The following is a 17020-nucleotide window of genomic DNA, read 5'->3' on the forward strand; positions in this document are numbered from 1 at the left end:
TTTTAAGCCTTACTATACTAAGTCATTTTTAAGCCTTAATATACTAAGTCATTTTTAAGCCTTACTATACTAAGTCATTTTTAAGCCTTACTATACTAAGTCATTTTTAAGCCTTACTATACTAAGTCATTTTTAAGCCTTACTATAATAAGTCATTTTTAAGCCTTACTATAATAAGTCATTTTTAAGCCTTACTATACTAAGTCATTTTTAAGCCTTACTATACTATGTCGTTTTTAAGCCTTACTATACTATGTCGTTTTTTCAGAGAAAAAGCCTTACTATACTATGTCGTTTTTGAAGCCAAAAAGCCTTACTATACTATACTATGTCGTTTTTGTAAGAAAAAAAGCCTTACTATACTATGTCGTTTTTTCAGAGAAAAAGCCTTACTATACTATGTCGCTTTTTCAGATAAAAAACCTTACTATACTATGTCGTTTTTTCAGAGAAAAAGCCTTACTATACTATGTCGTTTTTAAGCCTTACTATACTATGTCGTTTTTGTAAGAAAAAAAGCCTTACTATACTATGTCGTTTTTGTAAGAAAAAAAGCCTTACTATACTATGTCGTTTTTGTAAGAAAAAAAGCCTTACTATACTATGTCGTTTTTGTAAGAAAAAAAGCAAGGAAGCCTCACTATACTATGTTGTTTTTTAAGAAAAAGAAAAAAAAACCTTACTATACTGTCATTTTTTTAAAAGCCTTACTATATATGCATTGTCTTCTTTTTACTTTTTTTGCATGATAATAAAGCCTTACTACACATGGTCTTCTCTTTACTTTTTTAAAGTGATGCCACTGAAGTGGTGATTTTGGACCACAAGCTATCTCTCAGTTTCCTCCTAGCCACCAAACAGCGGGAGAAATTCCGATAACGGGTCCCCTACCTTCATTCTCTTGGCCTCGTTGCGGGACTTGTAGCAGAACTCAATGAGGGCCACCAGCATTGCCAGTCCCAGGCCCCCCACCAGGATGTAGAAGACCCCTGCCACATTGCTCAGGCTAAGGGCCTGCGACGACTTGTCCTTGTGGAGGAACAAGAAGCACGTGTGTTAGCGTGACTACCCGTGACAGACAAAAAAATGTCACACAACAAACACTAGAACGCGCACAAACCCAATTAAACCAATGATATCACATATCGACAACTTCATACTGCAATTTTTTGTTTGTTTTAACATTACAAGTAAGCATTTTGCACAGAAATCACCACCAAACCTTAATGGAAAAAGTGGTGAAAATCGGCGGAGAGACCCATACTTTACTTCATATTTTTTAAAGAGTTACAGTTAAGGTAACCAATAAAATGCCCAAAACCGATAAAATTGGATTAAAGGTATAATCATCTCACTAAAGTGTCATATTTTACTCCTTTATGAGGCAGAGTACTATCTATACATCATTTAAAAGAACTTAAAAGACAGAATTGAATTCTAATCCTTTTGAAAAATGGCTTCTGGTAATCCCTTAATTCTTTCTTGAGTTATGGTGAACGCACAAAAAAAAATACCAACCCAAATAAACATAACCTAACCCTTCCAAAAAGTGCACCTACCTTAAAGTACTGCAATTAAAAATGAACAAAACAATTACAAATTCTTTATTCTACAACAAGGACGGACTGGTCGCAATCGCTCCCCATTTCAGGACCCCGGGCGCCCAATCAGTTTACGGAGCAGTCGATCGGTCGGCCCCCGTTTTTTTTTTTTAAAAGGCGTACACAAAGACAGACAATTCCTGATAGACTGACCTTACTTCCCGAGTCCTTGGGTCCGCACTCCCCTTTATCGTACCACCATTTGTTTTTCAGTTTGTCTAAGACGCCCGCTTCGCTCAGTTTCAAAACGGCAAGGTTTACCGGCGTTCTTCACACCAAAAGGGACGGGGGGAGCAGGAGGAAGGGGAAATAACATAAATAACATCACGCAACATGTTATCTTATGTTATTCATCATCCAAACGTCGGCCCCTTTAGACCAGGGGCCGGGAAGGGGGGCCCCCCCCACTCGAGGCCCCGACCGTATCGCATATCTGGAACGAGCGCATGCTGCTGGGAATTTAACCATCGCTTTATTCATTTCTATGGGCTTTTTTTTCCAATTCATTCAATGAGGATTGCTTAGTAGTGATCAGGTTCTGCTATCGTTTTGGACTATAAGATGCTCCGCCCAGTTAAAATCATACATATATATATATATTAATATATTTTTTGTGGATATGCCACACCATAACCAATCATTAAATCAAATCATGGGGCTCTTAAAATCCAGGTTTAAACTCTAAAAATGACTTTATAACTAGAGATGTCCAATCTATTTGAACAGGGAAGCCTGGCAGGGAATGACGCCAACCCTCCCACTTCAAATTTGCCTCATCTCCATCACCCATTTATTTGTCCAATCAGAGCCAGCGTCTTATAGCCCCAAATTGACAGGCACCTGGTGAAAAATAAGTAGAAAGGGGTCCAATTTGTTTGTATCCACCCCGGCAGATGCGCTTGTTTTCCAGCCGTCCGGCACGAGAGAAAAAGACATGAGAAAGAAAGGCTTTGGGCGCCAAGGCCCACGCCAACGGCTAACCTTCTCGCCACCGCCGCCGCTGCCACACTCTCCTTTGTCGTACCACCACTTGTTTTTCAATTTGTCCAAGAGGCCCTGCTCATTGAGCTTTAACACGGCCAGGTTAACGGCGCTTCTTCACCACCGTCGAGAGAAATTGGGTGAAAAGGGTGAGTGTGTGGGTTACAATTGGGCGGGAGAGAAAGACAAAGAGAGAAAAAGAGAGAGAAAGAGAGAGACAGAGAAAGAAAGAGAGGCAGACAATGCTGGACAGTGCAACAATCCCAATCCAAGAGCACACTTGAAGCCAAATTGCATATTTTCTACTGACAATTTTTCCCCCCCTAAGATTAAAACGTTTCCAAATGAATGTTTATTTTGAATTTGAGGTGGTTAGATGTTCAATGAGTTAAAAAAATGTATTTATTTCTTCTTAAGTCATCAAAAGTGGACGGCAAAGAGATTAAGAGTAAACTAAAGTATGTAGAGGCACACTTTAGTTGATTTTAGGGCCTTTTTGTCTGACTTTGTGTTGATTTTTAGCACACTTCTGTTAATTTTAGGGCATTTGGGTCTCTATATGTTGATGTTTAGCACTTTTTGTTGATTTTAGGATGTTTCTGGGTCACTTTTTGAGGGTTTGAGATTTTTTTGGGTTCATTTAGGGGGGCATATGAAGTCACTTTTGGTTACTATTTTGTTACATATTTTGGCTTTTGGGGCATTTTCAAATCACTTTCTATAGATTTTGGGTTTCTTTTTCATGAGAAATAAACTGTCTATACTCCCACTTACACACTTGACACCGTATTTTAATGAGTGCCCCAAATACATATTTAGAAAAAAACTTTTGGGGCAGGGCTTTGACATTAAGAGAGTGTTTTTGGTGCCATTTCATGGGAGATTGCGATATGATTTTTCATAAAAGATTCCAATTCAGACGCCAGGTGAATTAGTATAGTAAGATTTTTTTTGGGGCCCTTTGTACGAAGATTTGGCTTCAAGTGCATTTTGCTCAACCGACAGCGCCATCTCCTCGCAAAATTGCCGTTTTGTGTCATCGGCAGAAGGCGGTAACCCCCTCCCCGAAATAATGGGACGGAAGTGGGAGTGGGGCGGGGGTCTACCGTCATCTGTCGGAAAAACCGGGAGGAATTTCCAGGATTGGTCTTATTTTGACTCCAAATTCCTTTGGGCCTTTGCGAGGAAACGCCATCTTGCCGGTGGTGCGAAACCCCAGAAAAGCTGGACAAATTAATTTGGTTGTACACATTGAAGAAAAGCTTAAATGCAGATGTGAAGATTGAAATGTTTTTTCTGACGAGTGAGGCATGCCACGCCAGCAAGTGCCAACTTTACCTGAGCAGGAGCACCTGTGGAAAAAAAAAAGCTATACTTCCTCAAATAGTGGTCAGCGCTACAGAAAACTGGCCCATTGACAGCGATAGACGTCCAATCTTTTATCTTATTTCACTCGTAGACGTCCCATCCGTTTAAACTCGGAGGGTTGGCGGTAAATGTACGCCGCCGACCCTCCAAGCTCAAATGGTTTGGACGTCTATCACGTCAATGGGCTCCGACAAATTCATTAAAAGGACGCCATAGTATAATAAGGCATAACTATATATGGTTTTGACATATTTTTAGTGTACGCTCACATCACATAGGCAATTATTGTTATTTTCTGGGTTTTTTCGTTGTTTTTTACTAAAACCAAACTAAATAAAACAAAATATTTTGGATTAAAAAGGGGAAAAAAACAGTCAAATTTCTCTATATGTTGATTATCTTCCCCCAAATGTTATGATAAAACAACAATTTAGTGTAATATTTCAAAAGTGCTTTGGGCAATATTTCTCATGAGTAAAAGCACTTGGGGTATGCTAATCTGACAAAACACCTGGTTTGATCTCCTGATGGCCTGCGGCTATTATTATGGTTTCACGCATGCCAAAAAAATACCCTTTCCATCCTCCTCGCTACATCTTCATAGACAACAACTAAACGGCGTGTAAAATACTAGTTTCATCGCCACTTGCTACCAAAAAAAGACCCTCCTGTTTGCCATTGGGACCAATATTTGAGGAAATATGCTCAATTAGACGACATTAAAAAAGAAGCATGCGGGAAACACAGATGTGAAAAGCGTGAAAAGAGAGAGAGGAAACAAAAACAAAAAAAAAACAGGCGGCACGCCAAGGAAGGTGGAATACCATAACAACACGTCAGCCATATTGTTACACTATTCCACCTACCTTAACTGTGAACCCTTGGGGGTGGCGACACCGTAGCCTTTGGAGTCCAGGTTCCCGCCCACTTTCATGGTGTCGCAGGGCTTGCGCTGCTCCGTGTACTCGTTCATGGTGGACTCCAGCAGGAAGGCGTACTTGCCCTTGGATTTGCGCACTCGGGCCACGCCCTCCGCTGTGGTTTTGGTGAAGACGGTGGGCTCGGCCGATTTCATGTAGCCCCACATTTTCTCGTAGACGGCGATTTTGGACCGCTGGACAAGAGAGAGAGAGAGAGGAAATGTCAAAGACGTGGCGTGAGACTCCACTTGGGCTTCCCCACCCCGACGGAGCAAGTCACCCTGAAGAACTCCTTGGTGGAGCCCGAGTCCAAAGTGCCGTAGGCGATGTCCGTCTGCTTGGCCAAGTCCTCGGCGCTCTCGATGGGAGAAACCATCCGCTCTACCGTGAGGAAGGCGGCCAGGTTGGCCGTGTAGGACGAGATGATGATGAGTGTGAAGAACCACCACACTCCGCCCACAATGCGACCGGACAACGACCTTGGGGAGAAGTCAAGAGTGTCAATATTTGTTAGGGTATGTCTAGACCACTGGTGTCAAAGTGGTGGCCCGGGGGACAAATCTGGCCCGCCGCCTCATTTTGTGTGGCCCGAGAAAATAAATCATGAGTGCCGACTTTCTGTTTTAGGATCAAATTCAAATGATAGATGTATATGTTCATCATATTTCCCTTATTTTTTTTCCCCTGTTTAAATCAATAATTGTCATTTTTTAATCCATTCTTTGTGTTTTTAGTAAAAAAAATCATCAACATTAAAAAGAGCCGCGCTACCCCTCTTTGCACGCTCGGGGGAGACAGATAGCAAGCTGCAGAGGAGTGTCGGCAGTGGCGGCGCGTGAGTGGAATCTTAAAGCTGAAATGCTGCATTGAGGAGAACAAACAAGAGCTCCCCTTGGTGCAATTCAAACAGCGGCAGATCCAAAAGGCCTCCGGGCCCCCGCGTGTCACATGGAATGAGCGAGCAAAGACTTCCGAGAGAGAGAAAGAGAGGGAGAGTGATAGAGGGAGAGAGAGAGGGGGGAGGTGGAAGACATCCTCGCTAGATAGGACCGCAATGTGACTTGTTGCCATCTGCTCCGAACTACAATTGCAATTGCAGTCATCCCTCAAATATCGCATTTAACGTAGACCAGACATGGTTGCAACAATCGAAAAATCGGAAAGTATAGTTACCCTTATAAGTTTTTTTTTTCTTCAGGTCTAGTAGCAAAAGTGGCTTCTGCACACATACATAGATGTACGTATACACATATATACACACATACATGTACATATACACATACATATATACACACATACATACATGTACATATATAGGCATATCTACACATGTACACATGTACACACATGTACATATATAGGCATATCTACATATATACACATGTATACACATATACATACATGTACATATATACACACACAAATAATTTTTTTGTAATAGTAAATAGCGGAAAAAAATGAAGTGAAGACACGACAATGGAGGGATTACTGTAGTAGCAAATGTCTTACGATCTGCATGCATTTCTCAAACTTATACTGGTTTTAGCCCTAAACGCTTCCTTAGAGTTGTAGAAAATCTGTCTTTTTCAGTGAAACTGCGGACGAAGACAGAAAGCTGCGGTCATTCATTATTTGACATTCGCCGTCAATGCCATTTTCTGGTTTTATAGCGGCTAAAGATACATCCATAATGTATACATACAGCCGCCACTGTAAGCCTCGCACTGCTTACTTAGCGTATTAACTTTGGATTTGAATACAAATGACTTCTTCTTTGTTTCCTTACCTGCCAAATTCCACTTTTCTATTGAGAAATACCAAATGTTGACAGGTCGTCGCGATAGGGGGTAGCGCATGTAGGCCTAAAATTAGGAATATTAAACACTATGTTATGGTAATCAATTTAATTTTGTTTGAGCTGGCGGGTTTGGACGTACGTGATCGTCTACAGATTTTAGCCCCGGCCGCTTTTGACTTAATGACTTGGTCGCTATGCCTCCGTGAGCATTAAAGCATCGTGTTTCCGGCGGTTGACGTGGATTGGCGGTGACAGGAGTGCGGTAAATACAGGGCGTGGGGTTCAGTGGCACTTTGAGGCATGGCTACGTTTCTCCCCAGCCGGAAATGCGACATTAGAAATACACAAACCGCCGCTTGTAAGTGGCATCCGTTCATTAAATGTTCTTAGTGTAGTTTTTTTTTTTTTTTTTGCGGCATCTGCCAATCGCAGAGTTAATCAGATTACCAGAAAGTCATTCCGGCGCAATGAGGCCAGATGAGAACATCGGCGAGTGTGCGCACGTGTGCTTCGACGTTGCTAAACTGGCAGAGCGAAAAGAACGGGGGGGAAAAAACAAGCTGTAAAACAAGTGTACTCATGAACCAATTTGGCTCTCCAACTAGATGAGGAAGTGAGACAAGCTCTTAATAACTCAACTGATTATGACTAATGTAATATATATATATATTTTTTGTTTGTTTGTGATATATTCAAAACATACATATTTTGTGCCTGCCTTTATCTGATAATTGGCATCCTGACAACATTCACAGTAATGTGTGAACACAGCATGTGGCTCCGGTGTTTGTATTATAAACAATTGCTCCCGTGTTCTGGCAGTTGTAAAAGCCGTCTAAATAGGAGTCAGATCAAGAGAATGTTGTCTATAATGATGTTTTTGTCTATATTTTGTCACTTATCTCCCTAAATCCTTTAGAACAAAAGTATCAGCACCATTAGTAGACGTCCAATCCATTTAAAGTGCCGTCAAAGGCAGCCAAATGTCTCTGTAAAATTAATCAACAACTCTAAAAATGATAGGACAAACTGACAATCATTTGAGAAAGTGATGCCCATAAAAAGAAAAAAAAACTGCTCTACGTTAAAAAAGGGAACTTTGGAACAAATTAGGCTTTTTACATGTAAAGTGTGACTCTACTTACAAAAAAAAAAATCACATTACAAAACCAATGGGACGAATGCATAGTTGAATCTTGACTGAATTATGAGCCTGAAGGTATTAAAAAAGTTTTTCTTTTTATTGTCCCTTGCCTTAAAAAATGACATGGGGAGCTTTTAAATAAATGAGCAGCTACTAGTTTGGCCCGGAGGGGGACACCCGGGGGGGCAGTGGCACACTGCTTGACTTATTCATTGCTAGTTTTGCTGCATAAACAGTTTGCGTCAAAGCCCTTTTGAGACGTTTCAACGAGCACCTCAACAATGAAGAAAAAATCTTTCCGGACGGGGATGAAAAGCTCCCGGCTCGGAATTGCCTCTCGGCTTTGAAGCTACGGACACGTGGCCTCTTGCTAGGGTGGCAGAATAATAAAAAAAAAAAAAACTGGAGTACCCAAGATGGTACGGGGGCGCAGAAAAGAACATCTGTGCCGTGTTCCGGCTGGATGAGAAAACTAACTGGCGTCAGGCTCTGGGAATAATGGCAAGCCGATAGATGAGAAGAAGCTTCCATTAAGAGGAACCTGGCAAATTTTGGCGTTCCGGGTTAATGCTATGGCGCCGTAACTGGGGAAAATTCTCTATTAGGTTGAGGTCGGGTGACCCAACCAAAGAAAAAATAGGCATTATATTCTTTTTACTGGATGTTTGACTAAGGCTGGCTTGGTGGTGAGCGCTTGGAGGATTTCATTTCAAGCCGGTCGGCGTCCGAAGAAGCCAAAGAGCAAAAAGAAATGTTTTTCAATTGGGTGGGGATTAGGAGACTCGACTTGGATAGAAAAGAATATTCCTTTTCATAACCTTCATGAGACGTGAGTTGGAATTAAAGGTATGTTTTGGTAGAGGTCATAACTGTCTATCGCAGGGGTGGGCAAACTTTTGGGCCCCGGGGGGCCACATTGACTTTAAAAATTGGCCAGATGGGCCGAGTCAGCACAAGATATAATACATATAAAAAAGTACATTTGTTAACAGTACATATGAAACATAAACAGAAAGAAAGGACGAATGTATTAACATACTCATCACTCCTCATTAAAGTATAAAGTATGTTTCCTTGAAGTGGTAAAAAGCATCCTCTATTGGGTTGCGAACAGTTGATTTACTATAGACTAGCAGAGGGTGATAGGGGAAAAATATCTTAATATTACAATTTGCATATATAATGTTATTTTTTCATTATTTGATAAAAAAAATATTTAATGCTGACAGTTTTGCCCTGTCACAACATTAAATTTGCATACATATGTTTAATTTTTTTCTATTTGAATAACATTTTCAGTCATAAAATGCCAAAAAAGTACAATTTAAAGTTCCTATTACGATGCAGTACAGCCAGACAGAAAAAAATGATTGCAGAAAAGTGCCAGGGGTAAAAAAAAAAAAAAAGAAAAAATGAATATGAACAATCACTTTTAAGTATCTATTTGTCATTTTTCAGCAGACAAACTATAAATATTGGCTTCCCGCTCACTACATAATGAAATGATGAAATTTCATAACGTTTGGATGATATATGTGATGGCGTAATACGTTTGTCGACTGATATTACTAAATATTTCAAATTGGTGGCGGCGCTCCACCATAATTACGTGCAATGCTTGCAAATGCGGTAAAAAAAAGGTCCGCATGTCTGACAATGAAAGCGACTATTGTGTCAAGCGTTTAATTTAATCTCCCTTTTTAGCCCGTTTCCACGGAGACATTACCACCGGAGAGCATCATATTAATCACCACATTCATTATTACAGGCCGCCTTGAGGGAAAGGAAGAACGGCATTAACCCTTTTCAACTCTTTCAGTGGCTCTGACAGACATCTGATCATGTGACTCTTAAATTAAACGAGTTCATCACTAGCAGACGTCCAATCCAAAGCCTCCCGATTCAAAAGAATTGGACGTCTTTCACGTCAGAGGGAGGATGGACCAATTGAAAGTATACTAACTAGACTAGTACGACTTAAAAGCTCATTTTATCTCTGTTATTGATTTATTTTTGGATTTAGTTGGCCAGACTGTGTATAGTATTTTTTCTTAATCCCTATTTTAATCTCTGTATGACAGGATTATCTACATGGACCAGGAGTGTTAAATTTATTTTACTTTATGCCAATTACTATATTTTACGGACTAGAAGTGGCACTTTTTTCACAATTTGGCATCATTTGTATAATTTGTATCATAAATATATGTAGTATTTCTTTTCCTTTTACTTTACTTTGTACTTTATATTTTTTCCTTTAATGAGGAGTGTTGAGGATGTTAATACTTAAGTCCCTTTTTCCTGTTTATGTTTCATATGTACTGTTAACGGATGCACTTTTTTATATGTATCGTATCTTGTGCTGACCCGGCCCATCTGTCAAATTTTTAAAAGTCAATGTTGCCCCCGGGCCCAAAAGTTAGCCCACCCCTGTTCTACACTGTATTATTTTTGCCTGGTGCAAATAATACTCGGCAAAATACGGTACCAGACCGGCGTATTCTAATAAAAATAAAAATGCTGAGCGAGGAAAATCTAATACCACTGACAAAATTCTTACTATGTAAGACATTATGACAGCAACATTGTATGAGGAGGGTTGGCACACTCTGACTGACTCTCCATTACAGTAGCAGATCCACATTGGGCTTATATGGCAAAGATAAGGACGCAATTAATCGCAAAGGCTTGGCGGAATGAACGGCGTCTTAAAATAGCCAGGAGAATTTCTTTTGGCCAAACTTTAAGATGGCTTCAAGCTTTTCCGACAAAGAAGAAAGGCTTATAAGAAAGAGCGTTCCCACTTGGACAAAGTACGCTAGGCGATATGCCATGACGCACGAAAAGATCCCGGAGCAAAGATCATCAAGAGTGCTCTTTTATTTTTCCAACGTGCACATCTTCTGGAGTGGATTTATATGCTCATTTCAACCTATTTGACAGGTGCAAAGCTTGGAGGATTTATTCCCAGTCCAAATTGACTTGAGGATTTATGGCAAAACCTTATTCTAAAAGGTGCCAATTTGGAATAATAACTCATTCTATTACAATTTAGGGCACTCTCAATACAATTTGGATTGTGACTTGATTTTATGTGGGCCATTTTAGATATGTTTAGATTTTTTTTAAAAACTGGATTTAAATCCCTGAATATTCAGTTTCTTTTTATAGATCTAAAACAAGGTTTATTTAAGATATTTTTATATATTTTTAGATTTAGCAAAATGATTTTTGAACTAAAAACACAGCAAATTTGGATTAAAAAATGACAATTATTGATATAAAAGGGAAAAAATTTAATTTGATCCAAAATAGAAAGTCGGCACTCATGATTGACTTTCCCGGGCCACACAAAACGACGCAGCGGGCCAGATTTGGCCCCCGGGCCGCTTCTTTGACACACGTGGCCAAAATTGAGTTTTTTTTTCTCCAATTTGTTGGGGTTTCTGGTAATTTCAAGATGTACAAATTTGGAATAATAAACTCCCAATCTAATTTGTGCAACTTTTCTGCCATCTATGCTAGTCTTATGGGAATCTGTCATTTTTAACTGATTTTTTTTCAACTGTACATCTTTGTAAAAATGGTCATCTCTCGTCCCCATCTCTAGCACCCCAAAAGACAGGTTCTAATTTTGTTCCGACGTGCGTTTCTTACCTGGGCGAGATGTCGCATCCCTGCTGCATGAAGGCTCCCAGGGAGAACCAGAGGGAATTGAAGATGCCAAACTCATTGGGGGGCTGGTCACTGGGCGGACCGTCGGTGCCCTCTTCGGGCTCCTCGGTGTGCCACTCGTACGGGCTGAAGCGGCTGACCAGGAAGAGCACCACGCTCACGCCGATGTAGGCGAACACGATGCACATCCAGATCTCGTAGGCCAACGGGTCCAGGAAGGAGAAGACCCCCGGTTTGGATTTTTGGGGCTTTTTGATCATGATGGAAATGCCCAGCGACATGAAGGGCTTGGAAAAGTCAATCACCTCCTCCCGGACCAACGTAATTGTCAAAGGGGCCACAGCGATTTCCGCTTTCTGTGGAAAGAAAGGGGCGCAAAAATGACAAATATTCCTACTGTGGATCATTGAGTTACTGTAAAAGCAAGCATTTTGAATACGTGATGACTATTGTTCCAATAACTATCTACACATGTTGCTCCATCATTTTTATTTGCTTCCAAGAGTACGACTTTAGCATTAGCAGGTTTTGTAATTGCAAACTACTTGCTTTCAGCCACATTTAGTTAATAAAGTGGCATGAGATGTAAAAAAACTGAACATTCCGTAGAAAGAGAATGATATCTTTGACTATTTTGTGTCCCACACAATGAGAGCAAGGCCATGAGTTTTCTTGCAATCCCATTTAATTTTGCATGGGCTCCAGTGGAAATTAAAAAAAACTCTTCATTACGGAAAGACACCATCACATTGATGGATTAACTCCAATCAGCCCAAAGGCGGCGCAACAAATATTGATTTGACTTTGCCACTAATTTAACCAAAGAGGCAGACTGTCATTGTACACCAATAAAGATGACTATCCTCTCCCGCCTTTTGTGCAAATTGTGAGACATTTAAAAGAGGCGTTAGGTGTGGTTATCTCCTCACCCCGTACACCAGCTCCCCGACCATTCCATTCCAGATCTTCGTCTCCGGGTCCCGGGCGCCGTACTTCCCGTCGGGCACGATGGATATCTTGTACTTGATGCCAATGTGTTTGGCGATTTCGGACGCCAGATCCACGCAGTAGCCTTCGTATTGGTCGTTGCCTTCGTACAACTCCGAGTTTTTCTTCAGCATCACGTAGGGACCCTCCTACGCAAAGAAAAAAAGGGGGAAAGGGAGGGGGGGCACAAGCAGTGAAGCGTAGCGTCAGACAGACACGCGGACAGACTGATGTCACACGGCGGTGGCGGCGGCGGCGGACGACAGAATGGCACACAAAGATCCGACGGGTTGGACCACTAGGTCGTTGGATGGAGACGTACGGCTTTTATTTGGAAATGCAAATATCGCTCACATTTAGACGAGGAGATTACAACATATCGGGGAACGTTAAAACGGATATAACGGCAATAGACGTCAGGACTGTTTTAAAGCATGTGTTAAAGTGGTGGCCTGGGGGCCAAATCTGGCCCGTTGGGTCATTTTGTGTGGCCCGGGAAAGTCAATCATGAGTGCAGACTTTCTGTTTTAGGATCAAATTAAAATGAAGAGTATAGATGTAGATTACATTTTCCGATTATTTCCCCCTTTTAAGTCAATAATTGTTCTTTTTTAATCAAATGTCTGTGTGTTTAGTTCAAAAAGCATTTTGTAAAATCTAAAAATATATTTTAAAAAAGCTGAAATAAACATTCTTTTAGATCTATAAAAAAACTGAATAATCAAGGATTTTAATCCAGTTATAAAAAAAAGAATAAATCAAAATATTATATCTAAAATGGTCCGGCCAACGTGAAATCAAGTTGGCGTTAAAGTGGCCCGCGAACCGCATGATGAATGCACTATTGCGCAACTCTTTAGTAGACGAATGTTCATTGCAAATTGAAATAAATGGGACGCCTATCGCCGTCATTGCAAAAAAAAAAAAAAAAAAAAAAATCACACATCGGGCGAATAATAACAGGAATAGTAATCAGATGTGTAACAACATCCTTCCAGGAAATGTTTTTTTTTTTCCGACTTAAATGTGGTGTTAGAATGAATAAATGATACAAGGGAAAAGCCACGTGCAGGCTGAAATCTGCTGTGTGTGCGCAGTACATTCTGGGGTTTAAAGTCATCAAAATGTTAATGCGAATGGACGGCGTGCGGAATCGGAGAGGAAAGCATGACCACGCAGAAAAGTGAAGGGAAAGCTGATGGCCAATGAAAAATGAGCTGCCCTCGGACGCAGAACCGAGGCGTGTTACCATACAAATTTCGTGTCAGCTAATTTGAAATGGGGTTTCTAGTATTTCTTTTTTTTTTGTTTAAATTCCAGGCTATGACTTTCTACTAACGAGGAACATTGACTTGATGCTTTGCCGCCATTGCTTATTGTGCACACAGGAGAACAATGTGATTGTGAATAGCAAAACGCTGCAAGACAAGCGGAGAATCGGGGCTGATTTCACAGGGATTTCCGGACAAAAGGAGCCAAAATGCGGCTTTAGTGGCAAAGATTCTTTGCCGTGGCGTTTATAATCGCCTTATAGAAATCACGCCTTGTTTTTTCTTCTTCTGCGTTCGGTAGGACGGTAAACAAAGACTTTATATTGATATCGGAGCGTAAACGGCGCCCAGTCCAATGCTGAATGAGCGACGGGGTCAAAGGTCACGCTGGTAAGTCATACTAAGGTTAATTCTGGTGACTTGACTCATTTTCCAGGATTGCTGTCAAAAACTTATGTTTGCTTGAATAAAAGCCTCATAGGATTTCATGTCCTCCTCACAAAAACCTTAATAAAACTCACTTTTTAATGTTATTTGCCAATATTTCACGCATAAGAGATGAAGTCAAAATGGGCAGGTTCAAGTGTGTTATCTGATTTTTACAGTAGTAAAAAAAAAAGTATTTTTCCATTCCATGACTTAATTGTACAGTTTAGTCATCTGTGAGTACAGATTATCTCTAAAAAAATATATATTTTTTCGATCAAGACAATGTCAGATTTCAGCGCCGCTTAAAGGAATATTATTTCAAAGCTGATTTGAATTCCTGGGTGAACTAAAATTGGCGTCTAATTAAAATGTCACCGCGAATGAACGAATGATCAAAAGTGGAATATTAACGAGTTGAAAATAGGTAAACAGGTAGAGAGTGTAACTCTGACAGTCACTTTTGGGATGCTGCGATCACAAGACGAGAGCGTGAAATGCGTGACACACAAGGACGACGAAAGCGGAGCGTTTTTTTGTTGTTGTTATTTTGTTTGTTCTTCTTTTTGCCTCCCGTGTGTGTTTCGATCTGCAGTCAAGCAGCTCTCCGTTTCCTTTCCTAAACACGATGTCTTTACTGGCTCTCGGCTCGGTCTTCTCGTGTCATTTCCAGCTGGCTGTCCGCGGCTTGGGGGAAGGGGGGCTCAGTTTCTTAAAATGGCTTTCCTCAGCGGGGGCTGAAAAGAGGGGAGGATTGTGCTTGAGCTGTTGACCCCTAAAAACGTCCATTCCGGACGCTCTGTTGACGTTCCCGTGCAACAAAAACAACAAACACAAACAAACTGCAACTATGTTTTCAAAAACTGGCCTCCAATTTTAATTTCCTGCTTAAATCATTTGAAAGGATTAAAAAAAAGTGTAAAATTCTATGCTTTGAAAAGACTTTTTTTGCTTTGTTTTTTTTTATTTGTTTGGGTTCTTTCCTTCTCATTATGCGCCCGATTTATGGCGCCGTTGCTATCTGCGAATAGCAAGAAAGGAGCAGCCGTATTCCGAAGGTACAAAACAACATGAGGCGAAATTGCAAACAGCAGTTGTTGCCGTGTGAGTACCGATCGCAAATGAGCCAGAATGAGGGCTCCCATTGCAGATGGCGTTGATGTTTAGCACCCCGTGACGGTTCCCCTGCATTTTCTTCAGCCGTTAACTCGCTGGCCGTCATTGACCGTGATAGACGTCCTACAATGTGGATCTTTTCATCCTTCCTCTGTGAATTTGAGTGACTATCGCTAGTCGGCGTCCAACCCGTTTGAAGCGGGAGGTCGGCAGAGAACGGCAGCCGACCAATCGAAAGCGCTCTAGTTTTGTGATTGGATCTGTCTGCGGCGTGCGAGACGATAGCCTGTCTTTTGGTGACAGAGAGTTTACTGTTGAAAACAGCTCTCAAAATTATATTCATGATAGAGTTTAATATCTAAGAGAGACAGTTTAATATATTAGTACCGTACTATATCTAAGTACTGTTCAATATCTAGTACTGTTTAATATCTAAGTACCATTTAATATCTAAGTACTGTTTAATATCAAAGTACTGTTTCATCTCCAAGTACTGTTTCATCTCCAAGTACTGTTTAATATCAAAGTACTGTTTAATATCAAAGTACTGTTTAAAATCAAAGTACTGTTTAATATCAAAGTACTGTTTAATATCAAAGTACTGTTTAATATCAAAGTACTGTTTAATATCAAAGTATTGTTTAATATCAAAGTACTGTTTAATATCAAAGTACTGTTCAATATCTAGTACTGTTTAATATCTAAGTACCATTTAATATCTAAGTACTGTTTAATATCAAAGTACTCTTTCATATCCAAGTACTGTTTAATATCTAAGTACTGTTTAATATCAAAGTACTGTTTAATATCAAAGTACCCATCAATATCTAAGTATTGTTTAATATCTAAGTACTGTTTAATATCTAAGTACTGTTTAATATCTAAGTACTGTTTAATATCCAGGTACTGTTTAATATCAAAGTACTGTTTAATATCAAAGTACTGTTTAATATCTTAGTACATTTTTGACCGGTGGCCAAAAGGGACCAAAAGACCGGCGACCAAATGTCCGGTCACGATAAATTAAGTTGGCTATAAAGTGCGGGCAAAGTGAGGCTCTCCTTTCTAGACACGCCCCCGTCTCGTGAGCCGCAGACGTCCCATTTTGTGGGAGATTGGAATTGGCGCATCTTTACAGGCATAAAAATGGATTGGATGTTTTCTTACCATGATGGTGGTGACCACCACGGTGCGGTTTTCCATGCCGGTGGTGTCGTTGGGGAGGAGCGGCGAGTCCTGGATCAGCACCAGTTTGTCGGCGTCGTTCCAGTAGCCGATCTGAAGGCAGAGCGCAATAAAACATGAAAAAAACAACAACATTAAATCCGCACTAAATGTATGCCGTTATTTGAGGGAGTTATTTCGAATCAGGCATTTGTTTTCCGTCCCGGTTTTGATTAGGTTTGTCCCCATGGCCCATTTTTGCGCGTGACTTCAAGTATCGCTGAAGGGATTTTGAAGATCTGCCGATTAGAGCCATCCAATCCTGGGTGCAAGGAGCCATTTGAACCTTCCTGGCATTTGGAAAGCAAGCATCTGCGGCGTGGTGGGATGAAGACGAAAAGGCGCCACGTAAAGGGCTGTGATTGTCTGCCACTTCTAGCGGGGATGATTGAGGAACATGTAAAATGTGGTTTGCCAGCCAGACAGCCAACCAACACACACACACATACACAGGCACATTGGGCACGTGTCCTAACGGGACCTTGGCTGCGTGAAGGAAGACGGGCCAA

At 40.7% G+C, this 17020-nt stretch overlaps 1 protein-coding gene across 3 annotated transcripts in view; it reads right to left on the bottom strand.

The window, feature by feature from the left end:
- The window catches only part of LOC144212669 (glutamate receptor 4), a 52065-nt gene that overhangs the window by 7843 nt on the left and 27202 nt on the right, over positions 1 to 17020 (bottom strand). Inside the window, exons 9-15 of one of the 3 annotated variants that reach the window (XM_077740741.1) lie at positions 16455 to 16565; positions 12417 to 12623; positions 11470 to 11843; positions 5151 to 5349; positions 4817 to 5064; positions 1755 to 1869; positions 892 to 1029 (exon numbers count right to left, since the gene is read on the bottom strand). In XM_077740741.1, coding sequence (XP_077596867.1) covers positions 892 to 1029; positions 1755 to 1869; positions 4817 to 5064; positions 5151 to 5349; positions 11470 to 11843; positions 12417 to 12623; positions 16455 to 16565 — 1392 coding nt within the window. Of the gene's footprint in view, positions 1 to 891; positions 1030 to 1754; positions 1870 to 2582; positions 2698 to 4816; positions 5065 to 5150; positions 5350 to 11469; positions 11844 to 12416; positions 12624 to 12780; positions 14909 to 16454; positions 16566 to 17020 lie in introns of those variants that run through there. The other 2 variants (XM_077740740.1, XM_077740743.1) reach the window with 2 other exon arrangements.

The sequence above is a fragment of the Stigmatopora nigra genome, chromosome 19 (genome assembly GCF_051989575.1).
Source record: "Stigmatopora nigra isolate UIUO_SnigA chromosome 19, RoL_Snig_1.1, whole genome shotgun sequence".
NCBI lineage: Eukaryota > Metazoa > Chordata > Actinopteri > Syngnathiformes > Syngnathidae > Stigmatopora > Stigmatopora nigra.